Source organism: Camponotus vicinus, unplaced genomic scaffold (genome assembly GCF_025532165.1).
Source record: "Camponotus vicinus isolate PSW18456_S1 unplaced genomic scaffold, iyCamVici1.0 SCAF_9, whole genome shotgun sequence".
NCBI classification, from domain to species: Eukaryota; Metazoa; Arthropoda; class Insecta; order Hymenoptera; family Formicidae; genus Camponotus; species Camponotus vicinus.
The window spans coordinates 1328926-1354513 of NW_028141981.1; the positions used below are offsets into that span (position 1 = coordinate 1328926).

The 25588-nt window shown below is 40.1% G+C and overlaps 1 protein-coding gene across 1 annotated transcript in view; it reads left to right on the plus strand.

Moving 5' to 3' along the window:
• The window catches only part of LOC145976746 (uncharacterized), a 166937-nt gene that overhangs the window by 133058 nt on the left and 8291 nt on the right, over nucleotides 1–25588 (plus strand). Inside the window, exon 6 of the mRNA XM_083108095.1 lies at nucleotides 15186–15292. Within this exon, the coding sequence (XP_082964221.1) occupies nucleotides 15186–15247 (62 nt within the window). The 3' untranslated portion in view covers nucleotides 15248–15292. The remainder of the gene's footprint in view (nucleotides 1–15185; nucleotides 15293–25588) is intronic.

A 25588-nucleotide genomic window follows, 5' to 3' on the forward strand; every position in this document is an offset into this window, starting at 1 on the left:
AAATTTGATTTAAGCTTGTACACACGATTACACCCGAGATACAATAGCGTGAGACATCAGTATTAATCAATTCCATGCAATTTCCAAATACGCCTGATCGATTCCGGCTACTCAAGATAATTATAGCCTCGGAAGCTGCTACAGGTGCTTGTCTCTGCATCCTCTCTCTCTCTCTCGCACGCTCTCTAATGCATCTCTACAAATCAATGCGCTACGCGACGTGTAGCATGACATAGCTGCAACACGCACGGTATCTACCTGTCAAAACACAAGAACTCGTGTAAGTTGCGCGAGATTAGAAAAGCCGAGCGAAGGACGCGGAAGTCGGTGTGTTCATTTAAAATATATATATATATCGTTAATGGATCTTAGAACACAGCCGCCGTATTTTCTCCGGTTATGATACATCGTGTTGTCGAGGCTATTACGATGGAGATTACTATGATTGGTGTTGTTGCTAGAAGACCTCTGCTCTTCGCCGCGATGCAATCGCGTATCGATACGTCGCTGCGTACTTCATGACGAATGACAGCGCTCGTGCAATGATCATTAAACTTTAATCTCTCTTGAGGTAAAACCGGTATGCTGCTATTTGGGACGAATTACGACTTCGACGTGAAAAGATGAAAATGTCATGTTTGAATCGACCCGAGGTGACAGGTGAGCGTAAATAAAGGCGAGATGAGACAGAGAAAGGAAGATGGAAAGAGAAACAGAATCTTGCAGGTTTACATGCAATCTCCAAGATAGAGTTTGATCGATCGCGTATCCATTCGAGATGATTATCATCAGTCGAGCTCCTGCGATTGCTGTCATCTGCTGCGTTCTGCCATTCCCTAATGCGAATCTACGGTTCGGCGGAAGGTGCAACGTGTTGCACGACACGGTTGCGATATTGGAGATGCAACTTGTGGTAATGAATGACGTTCGCGTTGCGTTCAAAGGGTTAATGCAACACGACTATGTACCGTAGTGTAGGAGACAGCATTTATAGTTTCCAAAATTATCTGAATAACACATTCCTATAAAGATTTTCTTTATATATGTATAAGTAATTAACTTAAAATTTCTTTCATAATGTACCAAAAATATACTGTATACAAAGAAATTTTCTCCGTTACTCCTACTACTAGTTTGAGTCTGCTAACTTGCAATTTGAATTCGACGATGGATACAGCACTTCGCGTGATTACCGCTTTTGATGTTCGCGGAAACGTGTCTACTAATTACAATTACGCAGGATTATGTGCCGTAGCTTCGACATGCATTCGTGTAAATTGGAAGAGATTCGCGTCTTAAATACCATCTTTGCGGAGATCTTTGTAATTTCGAAAATAGTATCTTGTTGATTTGTATTTTTATGTTGCTGCAAGTAATTTAAACGTTCTTAGAACTTTCTGCAGACATATCGTTTGTAAAATTATTCGGTAAAAATGTTTTATCCGATCTTAAAGTTAATACTTTATTCTCAAAATTTTAATACAATTAATGGAGACTTTTAAATTTCATCTTAAAAAGTTGTAGAATTTTTGATATATTTTTTATAAAGCTTAATGCGCACATCGATTCGCGATTGCGTTATGTAAATGCTCATCTTCACCGTTTTACTGTTCAAGATTTGCACGTAAACTTGCAGCCAGGAACTTGTCGCAAAGTTCGTAAAAGCAAATAGCCTCTGGCATGAAGCTAATAATTGATTTTGACGTCAAACTCGATTGTAAATGTGTAGACTAAGTGTAACCTCAGGCACATGGTTCGGATATTTGATTATCAGAAATGAAATAGGATATCTTTAAATTATATAACGCATTCGCTACGTACATATTTTCATTATAATAATATTTTATATCGCTTTATTTCGAAAAGAAAATTTTTAATCGTCAATTTTAAGCGATTAATGATCTAAATAAAGATGATGAAAAATCTCTCCAATTTGTAAATCAGTTTTAGGTGGCCTGTATGAGATTATTGTGGTCTATTTTATGATATTAAATGCTTCGTGGACGATATCGATCATCGATCCTTTGCGTCGTATTTATCGCGACCCTTTGTGACTCCTCCGACGGTCTCGGGGCAATAAATAAGTTTTGCCACGCGACGCTCACAATTCTTCGCTGGGTTACAGAAATCGCGCCACCCATTTCGTGGATCGGCACCGACTGACCCGGGCCACTCACACATGTACATCCGTACAACACACGGGCATTTTTACCCGCGTAATGTCCGGTTGTAAATCAATTCGGCGCATCGGAGGTATTTCAGTTAAATGACACATGAGTGTCTCCTATAGACGCATTCCTTCTCCGTTCCTGCCTTTCCCGCTAGGGACTCTGTCACTTTCTCCTTCTTGTTCTCTTTTCGACCATACAACACCGGCGAGGATTCTATACAGTCCCGGGCGTAGAATTGAATGCGCCGCATTCATTGTAGGACGTAGTCTGACCATACGATATTACGATGGAGTGAGAGTCGAATGGTGAGAGGGAGCGAGGAGGGACTGGAGAAAGATGGGCACGAGGGTCGAATAGGGTGAAGAGGAATAAGTGAGAAGGGCGCCAAGTCTCCCGAATGGAACCAGAGTCGTGGAGAGCGAAGAGCTCGAGTTATGTACCGTCCACCCTTGGCCAATGGGCGCGTTAAATTATGCCTTGTCTCGATCGGAGCGATGCATCTAGACCCTTGAATGTGCACGAAACGACAAATATACAGTTGGAATTATTGCGTATTTTTGCTCTTTATATACGTATAAATAATTACACATGATTGCATATTTAATTGAACTAATTAAAATTAACTAATATTAAAATTATAATTAAATTACAAAGAAATAAGATCATTATTTCTTTGTATCTCTTTTCTTTTCTTTTTGAAACAACTGTTTGAAACAGCTGTAAACTCAACAATTTTCCGCACATGTATATGTATGTTTTAAAATTACATTTCATTCTTAACTCTCTCTCTAGAGGCCCGTGTGGCTTTGAAGTCACATATCAATATATCGATATTTTGTTGATTCAATTCAATTTTTGTTACAATATGGCGTACATAATCCTGTTTTATAACGTCTCTTTGGTAATCAATAAGATTTTTTATAGTGATTATCAACTTTAACCAGACATGTCAAAATAAATCTTAAAAAATTGGAAATTGTAAATTTATTGTTAATTTATATTTAGAGGTTGAGATTTGTTGATTTCACGTTACATAAATTTTTTTATAGCCACGAAAAAAATTCAGACTATAGAGGGTTAAGATAATTATGTAAAAAAATTTTTATTATATTCATGAAGTTATCTAGAACGTATCAATTGTCGCCAGCCATCTAAATTTCGCCAGCCGTGGAAATCGTTTCCTTTTCCGAAAAGTGTAAACGACAGCGGGAGACGATTCGTCGCGATAAGAAATCTCGGACGTGAGTTCGAGGCCATTCGGGGGCGCGCTCCGATTTTCCTTACCCTCTCTGGAATCTGATTCGTCTTATCCCTTTCTTCTCCAGAATTCGTGTTTCGCGTCTGGTAACGAGGGACCAGCGCGGAGACAGGAAAAGACCGAGTTTTATGGGCGGATCGCCGCCGCCATGTCAGGAGGTAGGGAGGAAATAGAACGGGATGCGCGGATGAGGGTAAGAGGAAAAGCGGGAAGTAAGGGAAGAGCGCGATCTCTGGGAATCGCGTAATGAGACTCTCAAAATATAGCTAAGGACGATTGTCGAGGGTCAGTCTACCGTGCCTTAACTGCAACTGTCCATTTTTATTATTTCCCTTCCGCCTCGCCTTCCTCCTTACGTGGTGTTCTTCCTGTCTCGCTTTCCCTCCGTTTCGGAGGGTCTCTCACACTCCCTGCATCGTGGCGTCGATACGGTCGATACGAACGATAAATTTAAGACGCTTACTGCCTGCTCGATGGTGCAACGTGAGCAAGGAAATTAAATGACTGCTGCGACGATGAGCTTCCTAAAAATATTGAGAGTAAATAAGAGAGACGAAACGATAACTACGACAGCCATTGAAATTATGGCGACGTTATCTGGGAGAGCGCGATGGCTGTAATTCACGGATTTATCTCCGTAGTTGTCTTTAGTTCATAATGCGGACAAGGTGTGTGCTTTATCTCTGTAACCTTGAGAAATCTGGTTTATGTCACTTTCCTTTCACAATCTTCTCACTATCTTACTTGGGAGTTAAGAATGCAAATTTACAGTCTCTGTTACTTTATGCAATCTCTTTTTCGAATATCTCTATCGTAATGTACTTATAAATATATGCGGTTTTAATAAAATAATTCACGCGAACGAGAGTGGAATATGTAACTCTCTGTCGCGATCTGTCGCGAAGCTCACATGTACAACGGTAATTCGGACGTCCAATTCGAGAGCGGCGTAGCTTATCGTAATAGTTGGTCGCGGTAAACGTGGGCCGCAAAAATACGGCCCGCACCGCGTAGACACTATTTCCTACGTACTCGCGGACGCAGACAAAACAGTTGCACGCCAAATTGGCAATATTCCACCCGCGTGTGTACTCGGCCGTCGCTGAAATTGGAAATGTAGCTCGCGCATCTAGATTGGCCGGCCTCGGTCGAGCGAGGGCATTTTTTTCTCTCTTTCTCTTTACTCTCGCTGTTGTCTGTTATTGCCACGTCACCGGGGAGAGAATATCGGTACCGGGACGGGTTTTATTAGACGGAATTCCTAACTGTAACGATTTATCTGCGCTGCCGCAGATATTGCCCGGTTGCGCCGTCACCTCTTATTATCTCTCCATCTTTTTTCGCTCGCCTCGCGGCCACATGACTAGTACGAGTACAGAGCGGAGCCAGCAAAAAGGTGAGGTCGCACTTTTATTACCGTCATTATTATCGTTATCGTAATGCATGGCCGCGGCGAGAAAAAGAAAGGTACCGTCGTAAAATTCGGAGTATTTCTCGTAATTGCGAATCGTCACGGACGGCCCGTTTCGCTTGTTGTTTCGCAGAGTCGCGGCGAAATCGTCTCTGATGTCAGATCGTCGCGTTTTCGTCATAAAATACGAGTATATGGCTCGTGTAGGTGTGCATTACTAAAAGTATCGGAGAAATCGCAAGTTCCATCGCGTTTTCTTGGGTAAAATTTTTATCATTATGCATCTTTTTAAATAAATGAAAAATGATTGTGATTAATAATAGCTGATTATAATTTCCAATTATAATATCGATAAAAGGTAAATCAAAGGATTGAAAATATATATGATGACGAGAAGTTACATTTGCTCACATATCGAGCGAAATGATATTCTTATATTACATTTTGACAATCACATTATATTACGCTTTAATAATTTATAATTGGATAATCAATGAGAGAGAGAGAGAGACAGAGAGAGTGCAACGCGTAATGCGAAAAAAAAAACAAACAGAGAGGTAACGTTTTTATCTATGCGTGTCAATCGAATATCTTATTCCTTTTCGTATTATCAGATTTTGGCATAATCGAATATTCTCCGTTAGTGAAGCGAAATCCACGTTTTCATCCCTATCGTCACCACTGTCACTTTCATTCCAAGAATCCGGGGTAAAGTGGCGCAAAATCCCGAAAGTACCGGATCGGGTCCATGCCTCATCTCTCGCTCGTCTCGACCGACCGACCAGCGCTTTCCGACATAAAACGAGCGAAATGGTTTTGACATGGAGTGCGGGAGCGGCGAGGGTACGTACGGACCAGGAGGGAGAGAGAGGACGCGGCGTTCCATAATCCATTGTGTCCAGTGCCAATTAAACGGTGCTGCCATGCGTATGGTCAGGAACTAACCGGCCGTTCTCAACACGGTCACGGATTTGCACGCACACACGTTTGCACGTCCAGCGCGGATTTCTCTCTCTCTCTCTCTCCCTTTTCGAGAGAAGCTTGCTGGTGCAGGAGGAGGCGGAAGAGAAGGCAACTGGGGAGGAAGAGGAGGACCACGGTTTGATTGGGGAGCATCTGGACCTCTGGATGTACCGGCAATTATCGGACCGGGTTACCTATAACCGTACACCGCACGCTCACATACGCGTGAATACGTGAAGCGTGAGCATATTCCGGAGGGTGAGGACCACAGAGAGCGAGAACAGACCAAGAGACAAAGAGAAAGAGAGAGAGAGAGAGAGAGAGAAGTGAGGAGATTGTGCAAATGCGCGAGGATCCTTGCATCATGCGTTATAATCGTCAGTCGTGCGCGACAGATCGGTAGAAGTCCGTTGATTGGTCTCTGCTACTTGATCCAGGCGAGATAGATCCTTCGAGCTACCTACAGACCTAGGTTGAGGATGCGGTCCGATCTGGTACGACTTGATCCGGCGGCAATGCCTCCGCTCCGCTTGCGTGTCTCCTTGACTACTGCGGTTGTGCACCCCCGGGAATTAGGAGCGTTTGAACGTGTCGGTTTCGCAATCGGAAATACGAGACGTTCCGATTACGCGAGGAGAACAGGTGATTGTTTCTGACTCGCTTGTCCAGGTGTAAGTGCGGTTAACCGGACTCTGATTGGATTGGACGTGGGCGCTGACGAGTGTCGCGGCGAGAATCTCTTAATGAAAGACTAGTAGATACAGCGCGAGTGTTTTAGACGAATGTTTGGTCACGCTAACGAAGCTTAACGAAGCGTTACAATGGCTAGAAATTCTCATGTCGTTTATTGATCATTATATATGACATTTGCACATAAACATTAAAAACATTAATTATATAAAAATTATTTAAATTTTTTTAAAAATTGTTTCAAATAATATTTCATAGCATTTCTAATAATTTTTCAATGATAATAAAAAAATTATCAATAATAATATTTTAAATTATATTTAAATATTAAATTTAAAAATTGATTTAAAATATTTAAATATTAAATTATATTTAAATATTTTAAATTATTATTGATTAAATAATTATATTTTAAATTTATTTCTATTCGCGAATTACGCATCGCGAATGACATAAATGATTAAAATACATTTTCCGTGCAGTGTGGGTGAACATCGTAACACTTGCTTTGGAGAGAGAGAGAATGAGAGAGTATAAACGAGGGTGCTATTCTTAGAGACTACCGTTTCTTCTCTCGTAGGATTATTTCGTTCATTATAGCATTATATTACGGTGAGCCGCACATCACAGCGGGTCGCATGATGGAGATGTAATCGTGATATCTGTGTTTGCTAATGTAAATCCGTCGCGCTACCGGTATTTATAATGCGAGCGAGCATATTCTCGCGTGTCCGACGCACCTTATGCTACACGCGCATTTACTGCTCTCACCCCGTCGTCTCTCTATCGTTTTTATTATTGATGATCATCCGCATTTCCTGACCGATCCGCTGCGCGAGTTCTAATGGATATATATCCGCTTAATGAATCATATTAAGCAAAATTGCCGTAATAATTATGCCCGCTGTCAATCTGAGATATAGTTATTGGCCGCGGGATATATGGTCGTTAAGTAACGGAATTATGTGTGGTAGGCTCTTAAATTTTATTTACGAAATTAATTTCGAGTTTGTCTCAGGAGGGCGTCTTCGTATCTTGCGGGCAAGTACGATTTTTATCACGAGATGTTGCGTCCATCTTTTATAACGATTGCAGTTTCTAAACCTTGATAGTTTCCACGTTGTAATCTTTCCTGCTTCACGTCGTAATTCTTTCTCGCTCTTAGTACTCTCAGTATCGAGTAGTTATCTGTCTTCTCTTCTTTTACTTTATATTAATAAAAAATTTGTTTTTTCTAATAATTAATTGCAGTCGTAATTGAGCATGTCTAACGACTTAGGCTCAGTATCCAATAGCGTTGGCAGGGTTTATATTCAATCGTAAATTCAAGCGCGTAATGCGCAAAAAGATGCGCGAGATCTCGGAGGTATCTCGAAGATCGTACAATTATTCGAGGTATCTCGGAGATCGGAGTCGACGATGACGAAGATGTACCGGGACTAATCGAACGCGCGAGAATCAACGGAGAAGATAGGAACAAACTGACCGTGCGCTCTTTCCGCGTGGACACGTGTTCAACCACGTGTGTTCCGACCCCTCGGCCGTTACTTTTGCCTTTTTATTTTTTTTTTGCTTGCTCTGCGCTCCTGACTCACCGTAAAGTTTCTCTCTTTTTTTCTTTCTGCTTCTCGCGTCCAGCTATACTTGTCTTTTTTTCACCGATTGTAAGATGCACGCAGTGTATATCTTATACATATACAGGGTGAGCTTTGAAAGGTACTTATACATGCGCAACATGAAAGGAGAAGAAATATATCCAAATGTCATTTAGAAAAAAGATTAAGATATATTTTTAAGTATTTTCAACTTTTATACATATCGTTTGGATCCAATATGTTTTGTCAAATTATTAAAACTTAGCTTTAAAGAGAAATTTTATACACGATAAAATGTTACAAATTAAATAACAAAGTTTATCGTTATAAATTAAGCAATATATTTTTGCGATAAATTAAAACTTTTTAATTTTTCATATTATAATAACTTATATTTCCTGTAACAAACTGTACATAAATAGAAAAATTAGTAGTTGAGTAATGTATATTTTAGAGGTGATAGTTCTTCGAGGCACACCCTGTATACGCGCTTATATACTACATATATGCCTGTACGCGCGCACACGTATCGCATGCTCATCGTCCTTTTGCTTCCTGCAAGAAAGGTCTTTTATTATTTTATTATGGAACGGGTTTGTGTCAGTATATTGCGATCGCGAATGAGAGAGAAGTGGAGTATAGCTGCGTCAATGGTGCCATGGACCTCGGATCGTCCTGTGGCAAAATATTGCGCATGAAATTGATACACGGTATAGGAAGGTTTATTGTACGTACGATCGAGTGTAATTGAACTGCGTATAAACTTTATAGTGTGTGAAAAAAAAAATGAAAATGATATCTCTCTTTTCTCTCCGCTTTTTTTTCTTCTCAAATATTATTTCGAGCTTTTCAACGCGTTTTTCTTTTAAAACGATATTATTATTTATCGGGAAAAATTTATAGAGACATGTATAGTTTAATAGAAAATGATGAGATATTATTTTTCGTCGAATTTATAAGCCACGAAGTATATAATTCATTGTTTCTTTCCTACATTTATTCTTATGTTATGATGATAAACAGCAGAGAGGCGATAATAGTGGTGGCTACCACTCGCGTATATGCGTTTCGCATAAATTCATTTAACGTGTGGTTATCGATATCGGCCGATTTTATCGAAAGATTTATGACGGTGAAATTCTCTGCCTTTTATGATCCTCTTGGCTACCCTCTAATTTTTGCCATCCTATCCCTCTTCTTTCTACGATTGCTATTTTATCTGTTATTGCAAGACGTTATATATTTCTTGACAATACAATAATCGAAGTATATTCAATATTATATAAATGAAATATATATAGGTGTTTTAGAAACTTATATGGAATAATCTCGATAATTTCAATTAACATTTACTATAAAATAACGTTACATTTTAATTACAATGTCAACATGCGCTCATGAAATAAAAGAAAAATAATTAAAGGCCGCGTAAGCGCTTGATGACCGATCGAATTTCGCTTCATAGTCGTTAGAAGCGAAATTACATCGTCTTCCACGAATCCGACACTGAATGCAATTTAATGAGCCTAATGGCACTTTAATCCGTTCGCATAAAGGATACCTTTGAGACGTTGGGTCGAGAACAAGCCGGTTAAGGTGAGGTCCTTTCTCTGTGAAAGTTTCCGGAATAATTAATTAATTTGTCCAATCGATACGCTTCAAATTGATTAAGTTTAAGCAGCCTACAGTGTACAGGACACGCCAGTTTAGCTAGTTAATTGCTCACAAACATGTTTGGTCCTCAATCTGTCGAGGCAATTTCACGATCCTCTAAACACAATTTAATGAATTAATTACCTCAATGTTTCAATTACCCCTCAAAAATCTAACATTGATTTAATTACGTTTGTAAAATTGGAAAACTCGGATAAAAATGGAAAGGTGTCATCAATCTTCTAGCTATCTACTAAATTATCTCGGGCGTTGAATAATGACAAATTCTGATAATGATCGAATAATATCGTTAGATGAAATTCAAACATCATAAAAATTTCTATCGAAATAACAAACGAGTAAATGTACTTGGTTTTCGCATTCTTCCAATTCTTTTACATTTCAATTTTTTGATTCCAATCTAATCGTCCGAAAGATTGCGTAAATCGCACGTCTGGGGATCGTGGCAAGGCTAATTATTTCTGACGTTTAATCGGTAGCGCTTAACGGTATCTCCGTTTACCGTTGTCGAGAAAACCAAAAGCGAGCGTTTACCCGAAGGTTGGAAAAGGTTTTAAAAGTGATCTCGTCGGCGCGGGCTAAGGTCAGTGCCGCGAGCATAATATGGTTAGTGACCGCGTGACGTCATAACCTAGAGTAGGGGAAGGCTGCTCACGTGACGGCGATAAAACAGGCCGCATGGGTGGGGATCACGTGTGGCGCGACGAGCGAGCGGGACAGGACAGGAGGGCAAAGGGAAGGGAAACTGGCTGATCCGCTGCCGTCGCCCGGCTTCAGCGGGGGAAAGGGTCGTTGGACGCAGCGGGGGTAGGACGGTGGCGTAGTACTACGCCTCGTACTACACGCACGTGCGTGTGTAAGACGTTAACGAGAGTGCACGCATTGGCCCGCGGATGTGCGCTCGCGCACACAAGTGCATCGGCTCGTTTGATAAAGCGCAGCGAGAGCTCGATCAGGGTCGGACGTTCCCTGTGGGATCTATGAATCGCGAGAGATGCGCTCGCCTTCGATCAAATGGATGCGAATCTTCCAGGTAAAATAAGCGAGGAATATGTTTCTTTATTCTCCGATTCCAAAATATTTTTAAAAAACTTGTCGAGTCCGTAAAATGAATATTTATATCAGGCTTGACATAAAATATATATATAATATTTATAATCTGTATAAAATTACACACAATTACACACATGTATACATATAAAATTTCATCGAAATTGTCGCGATATTTTTTCCTCAAACGCTGGAGAAATAAAATCCAGAATTGCCAAATGATCAATTCTGAAGAGAGGTATCCGCCGTACGCTGTCAATTCGAAGCGATCGATCCCCAATTGATTATGCACGTCTATTTCAGGTTCACGCGCGGATGCTTACTGCATTACACGCGATTTACATATGTCAGTTCGACGACCGGTCCGACCCTGAGAGTAATAATGGCTCGTATCTGCGTAACACGTAATACGATGGCGAATACGGGAGGAAGACAGATCGAGAAGGGATAGGGACGAGGTTGCCGGAGGGCGAGTGTAAAAAAAAAGAAAAGAGAAAGAAGAACCGGGAGCCCGCGAGTTTTGCGGCGCACGGTGCAACGATAACGCGTTCTGCAGGATGACTGATAGCTTTCATATCGCGGGAGGATGCATGAGTGGACGCGTGGATCAGGCCACGGACGAGTTCCCCTTATTATACGCATTACGAATTTAAAGAAATTGTACATGTGACGATGAATATTCGATTATAAACGAGTATTTTTATTTCTCGAATTAAAGGAGATAAACTATTGATAAATATATCAATAAACATTTCAAATTAAACTCTATTATGAACATAGCTGTCATTCGTAAAAGCTGTCTATGTTAGGAAAGAATATGGATTAAAGGAGGCGTATTTATGATAGGACAAACTTGTATATTGTCGAAATACGCGCAAAAGAGACGTAAATAAAATTAGATACAAGAGAAAATGATTCTTCTGGTAAGATGGATGATGAAATTAATCGAGAGCAGCTTTTAGGTTTTCATCATATTTTAATGTCAAGTAAATGTTTTTCATCATTTCGCATATTTCTACTAATATACTACATTTTTCCTCCAACATCTACTTTTTATGGCATAGACATATATTTAAACTTTAAATAACGAAAAACTTATATATTTAGATTTTAAATAACGAAAGAGTAATAAAGAGATTGTTGGATAACATATTTATTTATAAAATATATTTACACATATTATATTAATGGATATATGTACTTATATGAATACAAAGTAAAGTTTACGAAATACATTCTTATATATTGCATAGCTTTAAAGGATGCGTGATGCGTTATTGCGGTGAACTGACTCCGTTCGCGCAGTTTCGCTCCATTTTACGATAACAATTTCGATTTACATAAAAGAACGCGAGTACTCGAGGACTTAGCAAAAGTGATACGTGGTCGTGCATCGCGACGTGAGCTTAGCAGTAGTCGTGTAAAAAAACGACACCGGGAAGTAACGAAATGGGACAACAATAAACGGTGGGTAAGAGAAAGGGGACTGAACGATGGAAACGTCAAAATGTAACGGCGCTACGAGGCACGTACAAGCGGTCGGTTGTTCTGCAATAATGCCAGTATTGTTGAGCTTATCAAGTGAGGCTAATTGGATGCCAACAGCTGGACCGAGGCTTCGCTGTAGCCGGGACTGCGCGCCGCCTCTACTTTACACTGATAATGTAATGGGACCTATCTAGAACACAAAAGACCGCAATAGATTAATGGATTTGTCTGAAATTGTCACCGAATGTCAAAACAAATCGATGGCGAAAGCGAGGAGGAGATGGAGGAGGATAATATTTGGAAAGCTGCGCGTTCATGTCGAATGCGTTAAACTCCTTCATCGTCCTTTCAATGGAATTGCATGCAAAAATAGAGAGATGCTGTTGGACTCGATAAGCTTTTTAACAAAAAAGAAAAAAAAGAAAAATTTGAATCTTATTCATTTGAATATTTTTTGTTGCTTTTTTATAATTATAAAACTTCTCAATTTCGCCATAATTTTTTTATCATTTGATTACTACTGGCTACATCTTGATTTTCATATTTTTAGCGTGTGCAATATATATTCAATATATATTGCAAATTCTTATGCGCGTTTCGTATAAGATAAAATGATAGAGCTTTAAATATTAAATGAACAAATACATAATTTCCTGCATAATTTCCTGCATAATTTCCCGTTATTTGAGTTTACGATACAGCTGAAGACAATGCGCGATGGAGCTGAAGCCGGTGAATGTTTCGACTTTCACAATAACGACACGAAGAGAGCATTTACTAAGTTGCGAGAACTAACTTTGCATGTGTATATTGTGCGTATACGATGTACGTGCAAAAGGTTACGTACATCACATGTGTACATATATAATAATAGTAATAATACGGAGCGCGATTAGAGCCTGCTTATATATAATAAGGAGGAGCGCACAAAAAGAGTAGTGAGAAATGTAACGAGTTATGCTTCTATTTTGTCAGTACGTGCGACGAAAAGGTGAGACATGAAGTAAAGTATACGAGAATTTTGTATCAACATGAGATTTCGATGTAACGAAAGATGTAAATTTATTACACTCGCGAAAAATGTTCGCATGTGTCTCGTAATCGACGTTTATTGTACTTGATGTATTCTTATTTATCGTATCGATATTTCAATTGCCATTAGTAATTATGCGCTGACGCGTGATAATTTTACCGATTTAATTTCGCACCGATGGGCCATTATCAGCTTTCGATAACGCATCGGCGAGACTCGGTTTTCGCGTAGCTCGTTAATATTTCAACGATTGCGCGAATTACTTTAGAACGATGCATTTTAGGTGGATAGGATACACGGAATTGGCGTCGACTATAACTGTGTACAATAAATGCGATGCCTTCATGCCGGAAGTGAACCGTAGACTACTTTAATCGGATTAAAGTTGAGTGGGATTTCGTGTTGATTTTAATGAAATCTTTTCGTTCTCTCTCTCTTTATCTATCTATCTATCTATTTCCATCTTTTTCTCTGATTGGCGGTGCATCGTAGCCACGTTTGGAATCGAAACTTCGTCGCGATTCTCTCGCCTTCGGGTTTATCGAGTTCGAAACTAGTCGACCGTCCAATCGGACGGAGCGTCGGACAAAGTCTGTCTCTCGAGACCCGGACTGTCCTTGGGTTTTGAGCGAAAATTAGTCGATAAACTTCGGTTTAAAGTTCCCGAACTTTATACACAAAGTTCTCTCCCGCGAGACAGTAGAAATTTATTTCCTCACCGCGGATCAGAGAAAATAAAGGGAGAGATAAACCGAGGGAAGGATCGGAGAAACAATAAAGGTGGATAATTTTTTTGACGATCAATTACAAGCTTGGGAAAAGAATATATCGCTTTATTGTATTAATAGTAAATATGAAATTTTATTCCCTTATGATTTATTTCTTTAAACACCAGATTTTCAAAATTTTGAAAAGAGCAAAAGTTCTCAGATTTCTCTTTTTGTATCTCTTTCATGTTGAAGAAGCGCATCGGAACATTATCTTCAACTGTACTAATCAACGAAGTGTCACAGAAAACGCATTAAAAAGTACCTCATTTGGCCGGTGTATCGTTCCCGAGATGTACGCTAATACGTTAATTTCCATCCGAGTCGAATCCTTGATAACGACGTCCGTGGGATCGGCGCGATTGCATTGTTGGCGAATGCCATTGTGATTATTTCAGAGACGCGACTACTGATTAATTGAGGCATCGAATTTCATTAATCGCTCGTTAGTCAACGCGCGACATGTAAATCTCAGTTGCGGTGGCGGATACGTACAATGGCTGCGGTTATATATTACAGATAGCGGTTATCGGCCATTCTTGCCAAGCGAATCGTTCCTTCCTCTCTCGCTGAACGAGGATCGTGACTCATTTGGTTGAAAATAATAACGCATCGTTCTATCTTCCCGCTATTCCGAGCGCTTCTCCACTTTTGATTTTTCTCTTGTCGTCAGACATACATATCTTTCACTACTCGTTTTGCTCTGCCGCCACTTTTTCTCGCGTATACGTCATCTCCTTTTTATTTCTAGTTGAAGAGTTATGACAGTCATATGTTACTGACAGTCTATTATGTGTCAAATTTGCATTTTAATCTTTTTTCTTTTCGAGAGCACTAAATTTTTATACTATACTTAATTAATCGTGTAGTAATTATTAATTAATCATGGACATTCATGACATGCGATATCTAATTAATAAATATTTGAAAGAGAATAGTTTCAATCGAATGTTGGCATCGAGAAATTTTACGATATAATCTTTTATGCGACAAAGTTTTCATCCATCTCCCCTTTTCATTTCTCTTCGTTCGTCCTCATTTATTCGCCCACTTCGTTCGCTAATGACAGACCTTTTGCGTTGCAGCAATCCGAGTGGGTCAGCTGGATAAAGAAAGCTCCTCCGATGTTCGCGTCGTCGGGCGATGATGTCGACGAAGATGACGACGGCCGCGCGATGGGCTTCCACAGTTGGTAAGTGGTCATTGAGTCAATTACGCGGATAAAGTGCGCCATTGTGCGGCGCGGCAGCGATTTTTCTAACCCCGTTCTCCTGTCGCAGACATTCGCGGGGTTAGACGTATGATAACGACTCGTGCCTAATGACGTGCGTTTATTTGATACGACAGTTAGCGCACTTCCGGCTCGTTGCACGATTCTTCTTCGACCTCACGGTCGAAATTAATAAGAAATGCTATTGATTTCTCCATCATAGATTTTTAATTTTCCACGTAAGTTCGTAAAAAAATCGCGAAGAATAAAATTTTCGTGAATTAAATTCAATAATTAACAATTTGGCAGCAGTTGGGAAATTGCGTATATTATAATATTCGGTGAATTAATTACTTTATGCGTGCATATTTGTTCCTTGCGATTTTAGTATTTATTCACGAAACTGTTCAGAATGTCCAAATGCATAATACAATACTCGTGATCAAAATGAGTGATATTGGCAGGTGATAACATGCAAGTGATGACACAGCTTGGTTACTGCATAACAGCAGCGTGCAATTGCTTTTTGATAAAACAATTACGATAATGATACATTATTATTCTTTGATGATATAGCGTAGCTATGTTCCATGAAACCTGAATTGTCTTTTCATTACTATTGTTATTTTGCTTTGTATTTTCGGTCTATGTATCGTCGAATCTATGGGAGCTTTGAACGGATAAACATTTCATGGAGTAATAGTCCAGTGTTTTTCGTTTATATTTTATGAGCAAGTTCTTTTTTTCTGGATTCTATCGGAGAGAAAAATATGCAAAATATATATATCACAAAAAGTTCTATTATTCATACATCATTCGATCTATTCTATTATTCTGTATATATTGGAATATATTTTACAAATTATTATTTCATACGATACGTCGAGATATGACGTAATATATATCGTGCTTTGAGAAACAACATGTTCGCGCTTTCTGTTAAAAAATACATTTTCCCACAAGAGTGTCACGTGTGGCGTATCGCGCTAACGAATGATATATTGCACATTTGATGCCGGAAATCTACTTAGAACGTGTAATTATCCTGTACTGTTTTTTCTGTACGTTAAATCAAAATCCCACGATCGGAGCTGCCTGTCGCGGCAAATTATAACGTACTTGTAACGCGGTGTGTCATCGGTGGGGGGAGGAACAGTGGCAGTTATTATTCGCGAGAAAAAGCGTACCCTCTATCACGTATCGAGTATTTCTCTCGACGCGTGTGCGCTCGATAATATTCGGTTATTCTCGAACGGCGCACGTGATCAGCGGAAAGTTAACGATAGGTTCGGGCACTAGCACGTTTAACCTCTTCCTTCAACCGTATTACGAATATATTCCGGATATGCGTGAGCGCTACCTTGTTCTGCCTTGTATATAATATATATTACCCCTTTTCTATTTTTATCGATTTTTCTTTGTCGAGGTTGTTCGCAATCGACAAGTAATTCACGATCGAATATACGTGGGAATTTCAAATTATTAATTTAATTTAATTTATTAATTATTAATTTAAGATTAAATAGATTGAAATTATTATGAATATTTTGAAAGATATAAAGATTTTTTTAACGTGCAAAGAATGTTTAATTTCGACCATATTACTAAAGAATCTTTAGAAATTTTATTTTATGTAGTCAATCAGAGAGAAAGAGAAAGGATAATCTCGTTACGTTTCTTTCTGAGCGGATAAAAGGACCGTTTGTTTTCCGAGCTTATCGCTCTTTAATTACATAATTCAGATGCTACAGCATACATTTGTGTACGATTTACCTTCCACAGGGACGACGGGTGTGGGATTACACGTGTTTTTTTAAAAGAACGGTCAGCTGACACGCACGGCGACGAAAGACGCCGATCGGATTGTAAATATGCGGGGGCAGGGGGCCCCCTCCTTTCTCTCCCCTCGCGCCCCGACAAACGTGCTTATTCAAATTCAATTCGACACGCGGAAAACAAGCGTGCGCATCGCGCGCGCGACAGACACGCGAGACTTGCGTGCACGAAGTGCACAGTGCAATACGTGCGCGTTCATCAGCTAAGTGCTCCCGCCGCACTGTCTCCCGACGATTTGTTTTAGCAAATGAAGAGGAAATGGGATCTGTCAAATTCGCTTAATTTCGGCACCGTATTTTCGAGCGCGCACTTAACGCTATTATTGTTGCATTTCATTCGCGTATCATTCATCTCTGTGCATTTATCATCGGTTTAACCGCTTGCGGTGGCTATTGAGTCCTTTACAGTGCCTTATCAGATAACAATTGATACTCTTTATAAATGATAATTAATATACATAAAATATATAGGTGTTCAATTTTAAAGTAAAATCGTAGCAAAATTAAAAGGCTCGAATCTGGGATGATTTAAAGAAAAATAAAATAATTTGCAAATATTCAAATAATAATTAGCATATTACTTCTGAGGCACAGGAATGTTATATTTCAGGTTCTAATACTTTTCGCGAATAACGCCCGTTCCTTTTAGGCGGATGCCACTATCGCGATAGCGTTATCGGGGTATCGATCTTCGCATAAGTCCCGAGACGTGATATATCGATCTCCACGGACGGCGCAAATAACGTTGTCGCGCGTAACCAGCGGTACACGAGGATGAGCAAGCGAGCGGCTAATGAATTCTTAGCGTCCGCGCGCTCGGCTTTCGAGCATTCCCAGACACGCGAGCTCCTCGTGGGGGTTAATTTAATACACGTGCATGGATCGCCTGCAGGGTATCCGCCCTGGTCTTCTCGTCTACGATTCCCTACGTCGCGCAGACCGCGAGACCGACGGCGCATAATACTCTGTTTATGTCCTTCCAGCCCCTCTGTCAGTCCACTCTCTCTCTCTCTCTCTTCCCCTAGTGAGCAGGAGGGTAAGAGAGAGGGTTGCGGAAAGAGTTATATCCACGATCTTCCATCAGCGCCGTCGCGGTAATGAGAACACGACGATCATTGAAATAATACGCTATCGTACAGTGAAACAGGATACTCGCTTACTTACCCCTATTATATATCGAGCAAGCGCGAGACGCATTTTTTTCACCGAGAAATGCGGGGGTGGTTATTGCTCGCGATTATACTTAATCAGTTATAATCTACGGGAATTAATTGAAGTTGGTTTTTTCAAGGGAAGATTTAAATTGAAAAATTATTTAATATTATTAAAGACGCATATTATTAATTACGCGCGTATTGATAATAAAATCTCTTATTTTTTTAATAAATTATATCTGATATTTGAAAACTTTCGCGAGCTACAAGAAACGCAAGGTTCCAGAGACAAGTTGTCGAGCGTATTATCTCTTTTCGGATTTCCATTCTCGCGACAGAAAATTCCGTACAGCGAAAGCTGACTAACGGCTGTCTCTGGGGGCTTAAGCGTGTCTAAGATGTTCCCGCTATCGAGTTTATACGATCGTCGGACAGACTGTGTCGTCCCTTTAGATCGTGCGGGGGCGTTGAGAACCTCGTTAGATCGATCGGCGGGGTAGCGCGCGCGACGTCCAATTATCGTAATTCTCTTATCGAGTACCTCTTCCTTCGGCGGCTCACCGCCAAGTGGAGGAACTCGGAAGATGGCCTCTGAATAAATCAGCCGCGCCGAACTTCCCGATTCGGCTTCGTGATCGCGTGTAGAATTGACGCTTCCAGAAGAGAGGGGACGGGGATTGGCATAAACTTTGGGGGGGGAGGAGGAGGGGCTGATTGTCCGTGACGAACTCATCCGACCGATTTTACGGCCCCTGTAACGTGCATCTCTCGCTTTACTGCCGCGACGTTCTCGGCGTTTATCGTGAATTTCACTTGCGCGTCGCGGAACTCGTTACGAAATGTTCCGGGAACATGTTATTATTGCGGGAATAGAACATTGGGCTATGCATTTCCGTAGAATTTTCTCAAATTAACGATTTCATTCGTAGTCCGCGTTTTGCTGCGTCTGCCGAGACAATCGAGACAATTATCGGGGAATCACGATATACTACCGTCTTTCGTCGAATTCGTTTATTCCCAATTTTCTAGCTATTTGGAATAAAAACGCCGATTTACGTAGATGTAATCGTTTCTCATACATACCTCCTATGCAATAAATGTTTTTCAAGTATATACTTGAATGTAAAACAACGCGTTTTAAAGTGAGCGTCATTGAAAATCATTAAATGGAGTTTATGGAAGATGGTAGAGTAAATTTGAAAAGCGAAAATATCGGTTCTGCTCGCGTTCGAGATTAAAACATATTTCATTTTACACGCGTGTAATATAGGAGTGACCGCATTAAACAACCACCGGGGTGTATGTATATCGGGAAATATCGACCTGCGTGCAGTAACATTTTATCTTGGCGCCGATTCCAGCGAAATCATCGAGCTCCAAATTTTCCGAGGATTTTAAACGCTCGCGCGACCGGCCGCTATTCGAATCGGAAGCGAACACCACCACAGAGAGTTTGGGCGAACACGCGATAGGGTCGCGGTGACCGTCGAGGGTGATTGGGACGCGCGACGAAGAGGGGGAGGGATGCACAGTTCGGTAACCTAACCCATATCGTGGATCGCGGGTGGAACGGGGAGGGTGGCGCGATCCACCCTCGCATTCGTCCATCGCGTCCGTACTAATCTGTGGTCCAGTCGTAAACCGTTTAATTCCGTACCGTGATAAACCGCGTCCGCCGTTTATTGCCCGTGCTAGCCCGGGCCACCGGTATCTCCTCCCCCTTCACCCGTTGAAAAACCCACCCTCCGCCACCCTTGAAGGATCGTACGAGTCTCTACGTCCACGAGTTCATCCGGGTGGACGTAATTAATAGATATTATTTATTCGCGGTTTACGGCTGTCTCGCCGATAATGCTCGGTATGATGAATCGATAAAGGACGACCTTATACGATTTCTACGAATGTCGGCTTTGAATAGATAACGATCGTTTTGCGGCGCACTTGTCAGATACGGTTCGAGTAGATCTCGCGTTTGACCCTTCCATTTTTACGCGAGAAATACCCGGAATAGAAAGAGGTCACGGTGAATGGCGAAATGTCCGAGGGGATATTTTCATGCCGCCTTTTAATCCTCTTTGCGTTTCGCGGTGATCAAAGAAATTTTTTTTTTTAAACTAAAACGAGAGGATCAAAGATCGGTGCGGTGTGTATTTAATTGCGCTTTATCAACGCTCGGTATTGCGATGTATTTTCCGATTAGCCGAATATATATTATCGTTGTTCGTCGTGTTTCTCGAAACGACGTAATATCTTTCACAACATTTATCTTATAGAGGTTTATAGTAAGCTTTACGATTTTCGAGATAAAATCCGACTAGTTACTCGCGTATGGAGTTTCAACGTTACGCTAGATTCGCAATTTACGCCTCTTTCTACTCAGGTATTGCTTATTTAATGCCATCGGAGACATCTATCAATTTAATTGGGCAATGTTCATTCCACCGACGATGGCCTATAAACCACGGGTGTATTGCTAACGAGACGCAACGCGAGGTAGTTTGGTTTCCCTGGGTCCAACCATGATTGCATATGTATTGCATACTCTGACTGAAGTGAGAGAACGAACGAAGAGAGAGAGGAAGAAGAGAAAGAGAAAGAGAGAGAGAGAACCAGGGTTACTGGCTACTGTTAATCAGTTTAGACTTTATGTCCCTCCATAAACTCGGACGGCCCCCCACCCCCGTCTAACTGTCATTAATAAAACTCCTGTTGATAACTCGAAAAGACGCGAGATACACTGGACGAGTAACATCGTCGTCGTCGTCTTCGTTGTCGTTGTTGTACAATCCTCATGATCACGATCCGTACATGTACATCTTTCTGGTATACTTGAAACTTGTTATTCGCGCCGATGAGAGAAGGAAATTTATTGCCAAGATCTGCATTTTGCTCTCCTCAGAGATAAATCCTTTAATAAATAACAGCTTTTACCTGCTCTCTCTTTCTCCTTCTCTTTTTTCCTTAATCCGGATAAAATATCCGATAATAATCTTGGATAAATATCGCACATATCGATAACTTTGCACGAGATTTTTACTGAGTCTTCCCTTCTCTTTAAACAAAGCTCTATAACTATGAAATAAATTGCAGCATCTATTGCAGCCTTTCGATTGCGGTATTGATAGATTCTAGTATTTGATAGCTTATAGTATTTATAATCGCATTTAATATATTGTTAAATTAGATAAAGGATATATATTTATAAATTTTAATTTTACGGATATTTTTACATACTTGATTTTTTTTGTTACTTTGTCGTGTACGATGAAAATTGCAGTTTTTTTCCTACAATTTCGTTACGAGTTATCGTGAATTAACGCGGTATGGAAAAGAGATAGTACCTTTAAATATCACGTATGATAGCCGGCCACGATATCGCGGACTCTCACACATTTTACAGGATTAAAGCTCAGGCATATCGGCATTTGCGCGCGTGCGGCTGACTGATACATTTCGAGTTTTAACGATGATCCGGGCAATAACTTCGGGCTTAACCATGGCATGAGTTGTGGCTTCTGCTCGATCACCAATCATTGTTTATGTCTCTGGTAATTAACTAATGTTCTTCCCTATGCAAATTACACGCCGTTTCATGTTTCCGCGTTTCGATACGCTGCATTCAGAATGAATTGTGTGCAAAGGCCGAAAGAGCACGTTTCCGTAAACACATTTGGAAAATATGTAATTTCTCTGTAGTTATCCATGATATGTATTCGTATTTTGCAATGTTACTTTAATAAATTTTTTTCTTTCGTGCGTGAAAAATTTATTAGAAAATATGATGCATTTTTTTATTAAAATCAATATTGAATCATAAAAAATTACAATTAAACTATATAAATATAAATCTATGTTTCTTATTTGAAAGTTTCCTCGTATATAACTGAATTATAATCTTTACATTGTTTCGAGATAGCTGTAGTCACGGTCGCAGTTTCCATTATAACGTAAGCACCCCTTAACCGTCTTCGCGCCCTCCTCCTGCCTCCCCCTTTTGTTAGTATACTTCTCCTGACAAGCGAAACGCATTTGCATCATCAGGAGGTGTAACGGCGACAATGATGCGCCGTATAATAATTATTACGATCGGGAGGCCGTGGTGGGGCATGCATCGTACGTATTGTTAGCTGCGTAGCTTGTGCGTAAAGGCGGGAACGCGATAAGATCAAATGCGTGTCTCCGCGAGCACCCTCCTGTCGCCGTCGACGCGTGAGACACGCACGCCTTACCGTGCGTGCTGCGTGCACGTTTTAGCGATCCTCTTTCCTTCGGACGTGCGAGGACGTTGCGTGCACGCAGACTGACCTTCGCAACAGCGCGTATTCAGGATACAGTGTTTCTCAAGCTTTTTTAATCGTCTGCTACAAATAGGAAGACGTTTAATTCTCTAACGTGTGTTTGAAAATATTCCCAGAAGTTTTCTCTGAAAATATTTGCGAGTAAAATGTTTGACAAATATTTGACCAGCGCGTTATGTGGGGTTTGAATCGTGCTTTTTAAAATGTATATTTAAATTTGAGAAACGCTGCGCAAGGGCATCAAAAAGCCCCGAGGCTACTCGTTCAAATTGCGCCACTTTCAATTAGGTTCGAGGGCGAATCATCGTGATAACGAGTGTCATTCGTGCCGGTTTACTTCGAAGCCGCTATTAATTCTACAATCATTATTTCGTTCTGCACAAAAGTTTTTCATGCTTTCCACACGCATCTGTTATTATCGGAATGATTTATATTCTCTCATGATGATGATTATCGATGTCTGTCCTATTTATTTTTTAAAAATTCTTTCGCTTATCAATTACATTATTATTTTATAACATTTATTATGTATTTTCTTTCAATTACGTTATTATTTTATAATATTTATTATTTTCTTTCAATTACGTTATTATTTTCGTCTGAAAATTTATATTAATTTTTTATTATACATTTGAAAATTCGGACAGGGCGCATACCATGACAAAGTTTGTCGTAATATATCGACATTAAGGCGCTCGTAGATGTATACGACGGCAGCATGATCCATTATAGCCGTAGGAGAAGGTAATGTGGCATTAGCACGCGTAAAAGGGCGCGCTGACCTATCCCACTAACGGAGGTCGTACGAAGTTCGAACGAAAGGGGAAAAGGTAATGGGCGGAGGCGCCGACCCTTTCTCGTCTGTCATCGTTGGCACAGTTAATTACCGTGGAATATGATTTCACGGAACGAAGATGCCCGAATCACGGGAGCGCGCATTCGCGCACTTATCGCGAACCGTGTAATCGGCGCAGTTACGTGTATGTAACCGGCCGAAATGGGTTACACTTTAGTGGCTCCCCGTGATGATTATCTCGCACCGGTACATTTATCGCAGAAATTGAAATCTTATCGTTGATTCTCCATCTTGAGAGAGAGAGAGAGAGACTATCGTTAACGTTACACCCTCCACGAAGGAAGACATAAATTTTATCGTAAATTAAACATTTGAGAAAACGATGGCGCATTTTATCCCATAAAATGCCAGAACATTTAGGACATTATTTTTTGTAACATTATTAATTATGCAAGGGTGAAAGAGAATATCTCGCGCCATAAACTCGCGTTTTCCTCGCTCTCTATATAAGGAAAAGTAGACGGACTGGCTGGCACCATCGGGGTGCAGTTTTCGTTGCACGAACAGCGAGAAATATGAAATTCGTTTCCTCGCGGACTTTGAATTGGGATATTATTCAAAGTGTTTCGCGCGATTTGGGCTCAATCTTTCTCGACTCTTTTCCTTCACGTTCTTTCTTTCTCCAGGTTTTTCCTCCTTTTCACTTCGTTGAACCCATAATTTAAACATCCAAAAATTTTGACACAATCACAATTGCTTCCTTTTTTTTATTCTGTTATTTTTATTTAATTTTTTTCTATATATTAATTTTTAGTAACAAATTAAAAGTGTAATCAAAACATGCGTAGACACATTTACTCATAATTACCGAGTAAATTTTATGTACATTTGTATTTCATTGACTTATAACTGTAAATTAAAAATATTCATTTTACTTAGCTTACACATATGTGATTGCATTTTATTCATATGATTTATTTATGATTTACGCATTGATATGTAAATTGTGTCGTTTATTCCTTTCCCGATTATATCATATTCCTCTTATATACTATTATCTTCGTTATTTGCGTTGAAGCAATGTCGGGGCGACTGTTAAATTTCCGAGGATATGCGAGAGCATTCTGGCGACTCTGGAGAATGTCGGTTGATACGCCACAATCATTTGTTAGTGACGTATATATTTTCGCGTGCATGTACGTATGAAGGCAAGCGGGACGAAAACTTTTATGACTTTTAATCAGACGAACGGCCGGGCCGAGTGCCGTGATGCGAGTTCATTTGCGCTAATGAAATCAGTGTTATCTCCTCTCGTGGCTCGTATTGCGCCAACTGCTATTCCGCGCAGAACTGTATTATAAACCGTAATGGCTGTTGTCCAAGTGCCTCGTAAGTCTACAGGAAAGAGAGAGGAGAAATGGCTGTGCATGGAGTATGCTCTATGTCTACTAATAATAATAATGTTACGCGACAACAACACTATTTCACTGGAATTGCGCTGTTATTAAAATTGTTATATAATATTCCGACTAGGCGACTTTTCGTGGATTCTATTGCGATAAAGAGTAAATGGAAGATGTGCGTACGCAATCATCTTCAATTATTACTAGTTCTCATTATTCCATCATGAGTTTGTTTATCTCATATTTCACTTTTTTGCAATTATCAGCTTTGTCAAATTAATATTTTTTACATGCAGTAAATGTGTAAAAACTGATCGTGGGAAATAATTTCGCGCGAGAAACAAAGAATGACTGTTATTGCTAGAATAATTGCGGAAATAATTTGAAATCTTTCTTCGCATTTGAACGTAGATAATTTGCATAAGAATAATTTACTTGATGCTTGATTAGAGCGATAGTTTACGAGATGTAAGAGAGATTTGTATTCTTCGGCAACTTTGTCGCTATCAAATGTAATTTAAAGACTTTGATGGATGAACAACCAATCGTTTCATCCATCTCACTTGGAGATATCATCAACTTCTTGCATATTGTGATGTAATAGTTCTTTTTTGTATTGTTCCCCGATAATTATGTACGTGATTAGGATTCAAAGATTTATGACGTCATCGGCAAAGATAACTTATTCTCGACATTTTGATGTATCTACCATCGGTATTCTCTTACGGAAATCCGTGACGGTATCGCAGCAGGGATAAGTCATGCGCTTACGTGACCACGGACAGTGAATTA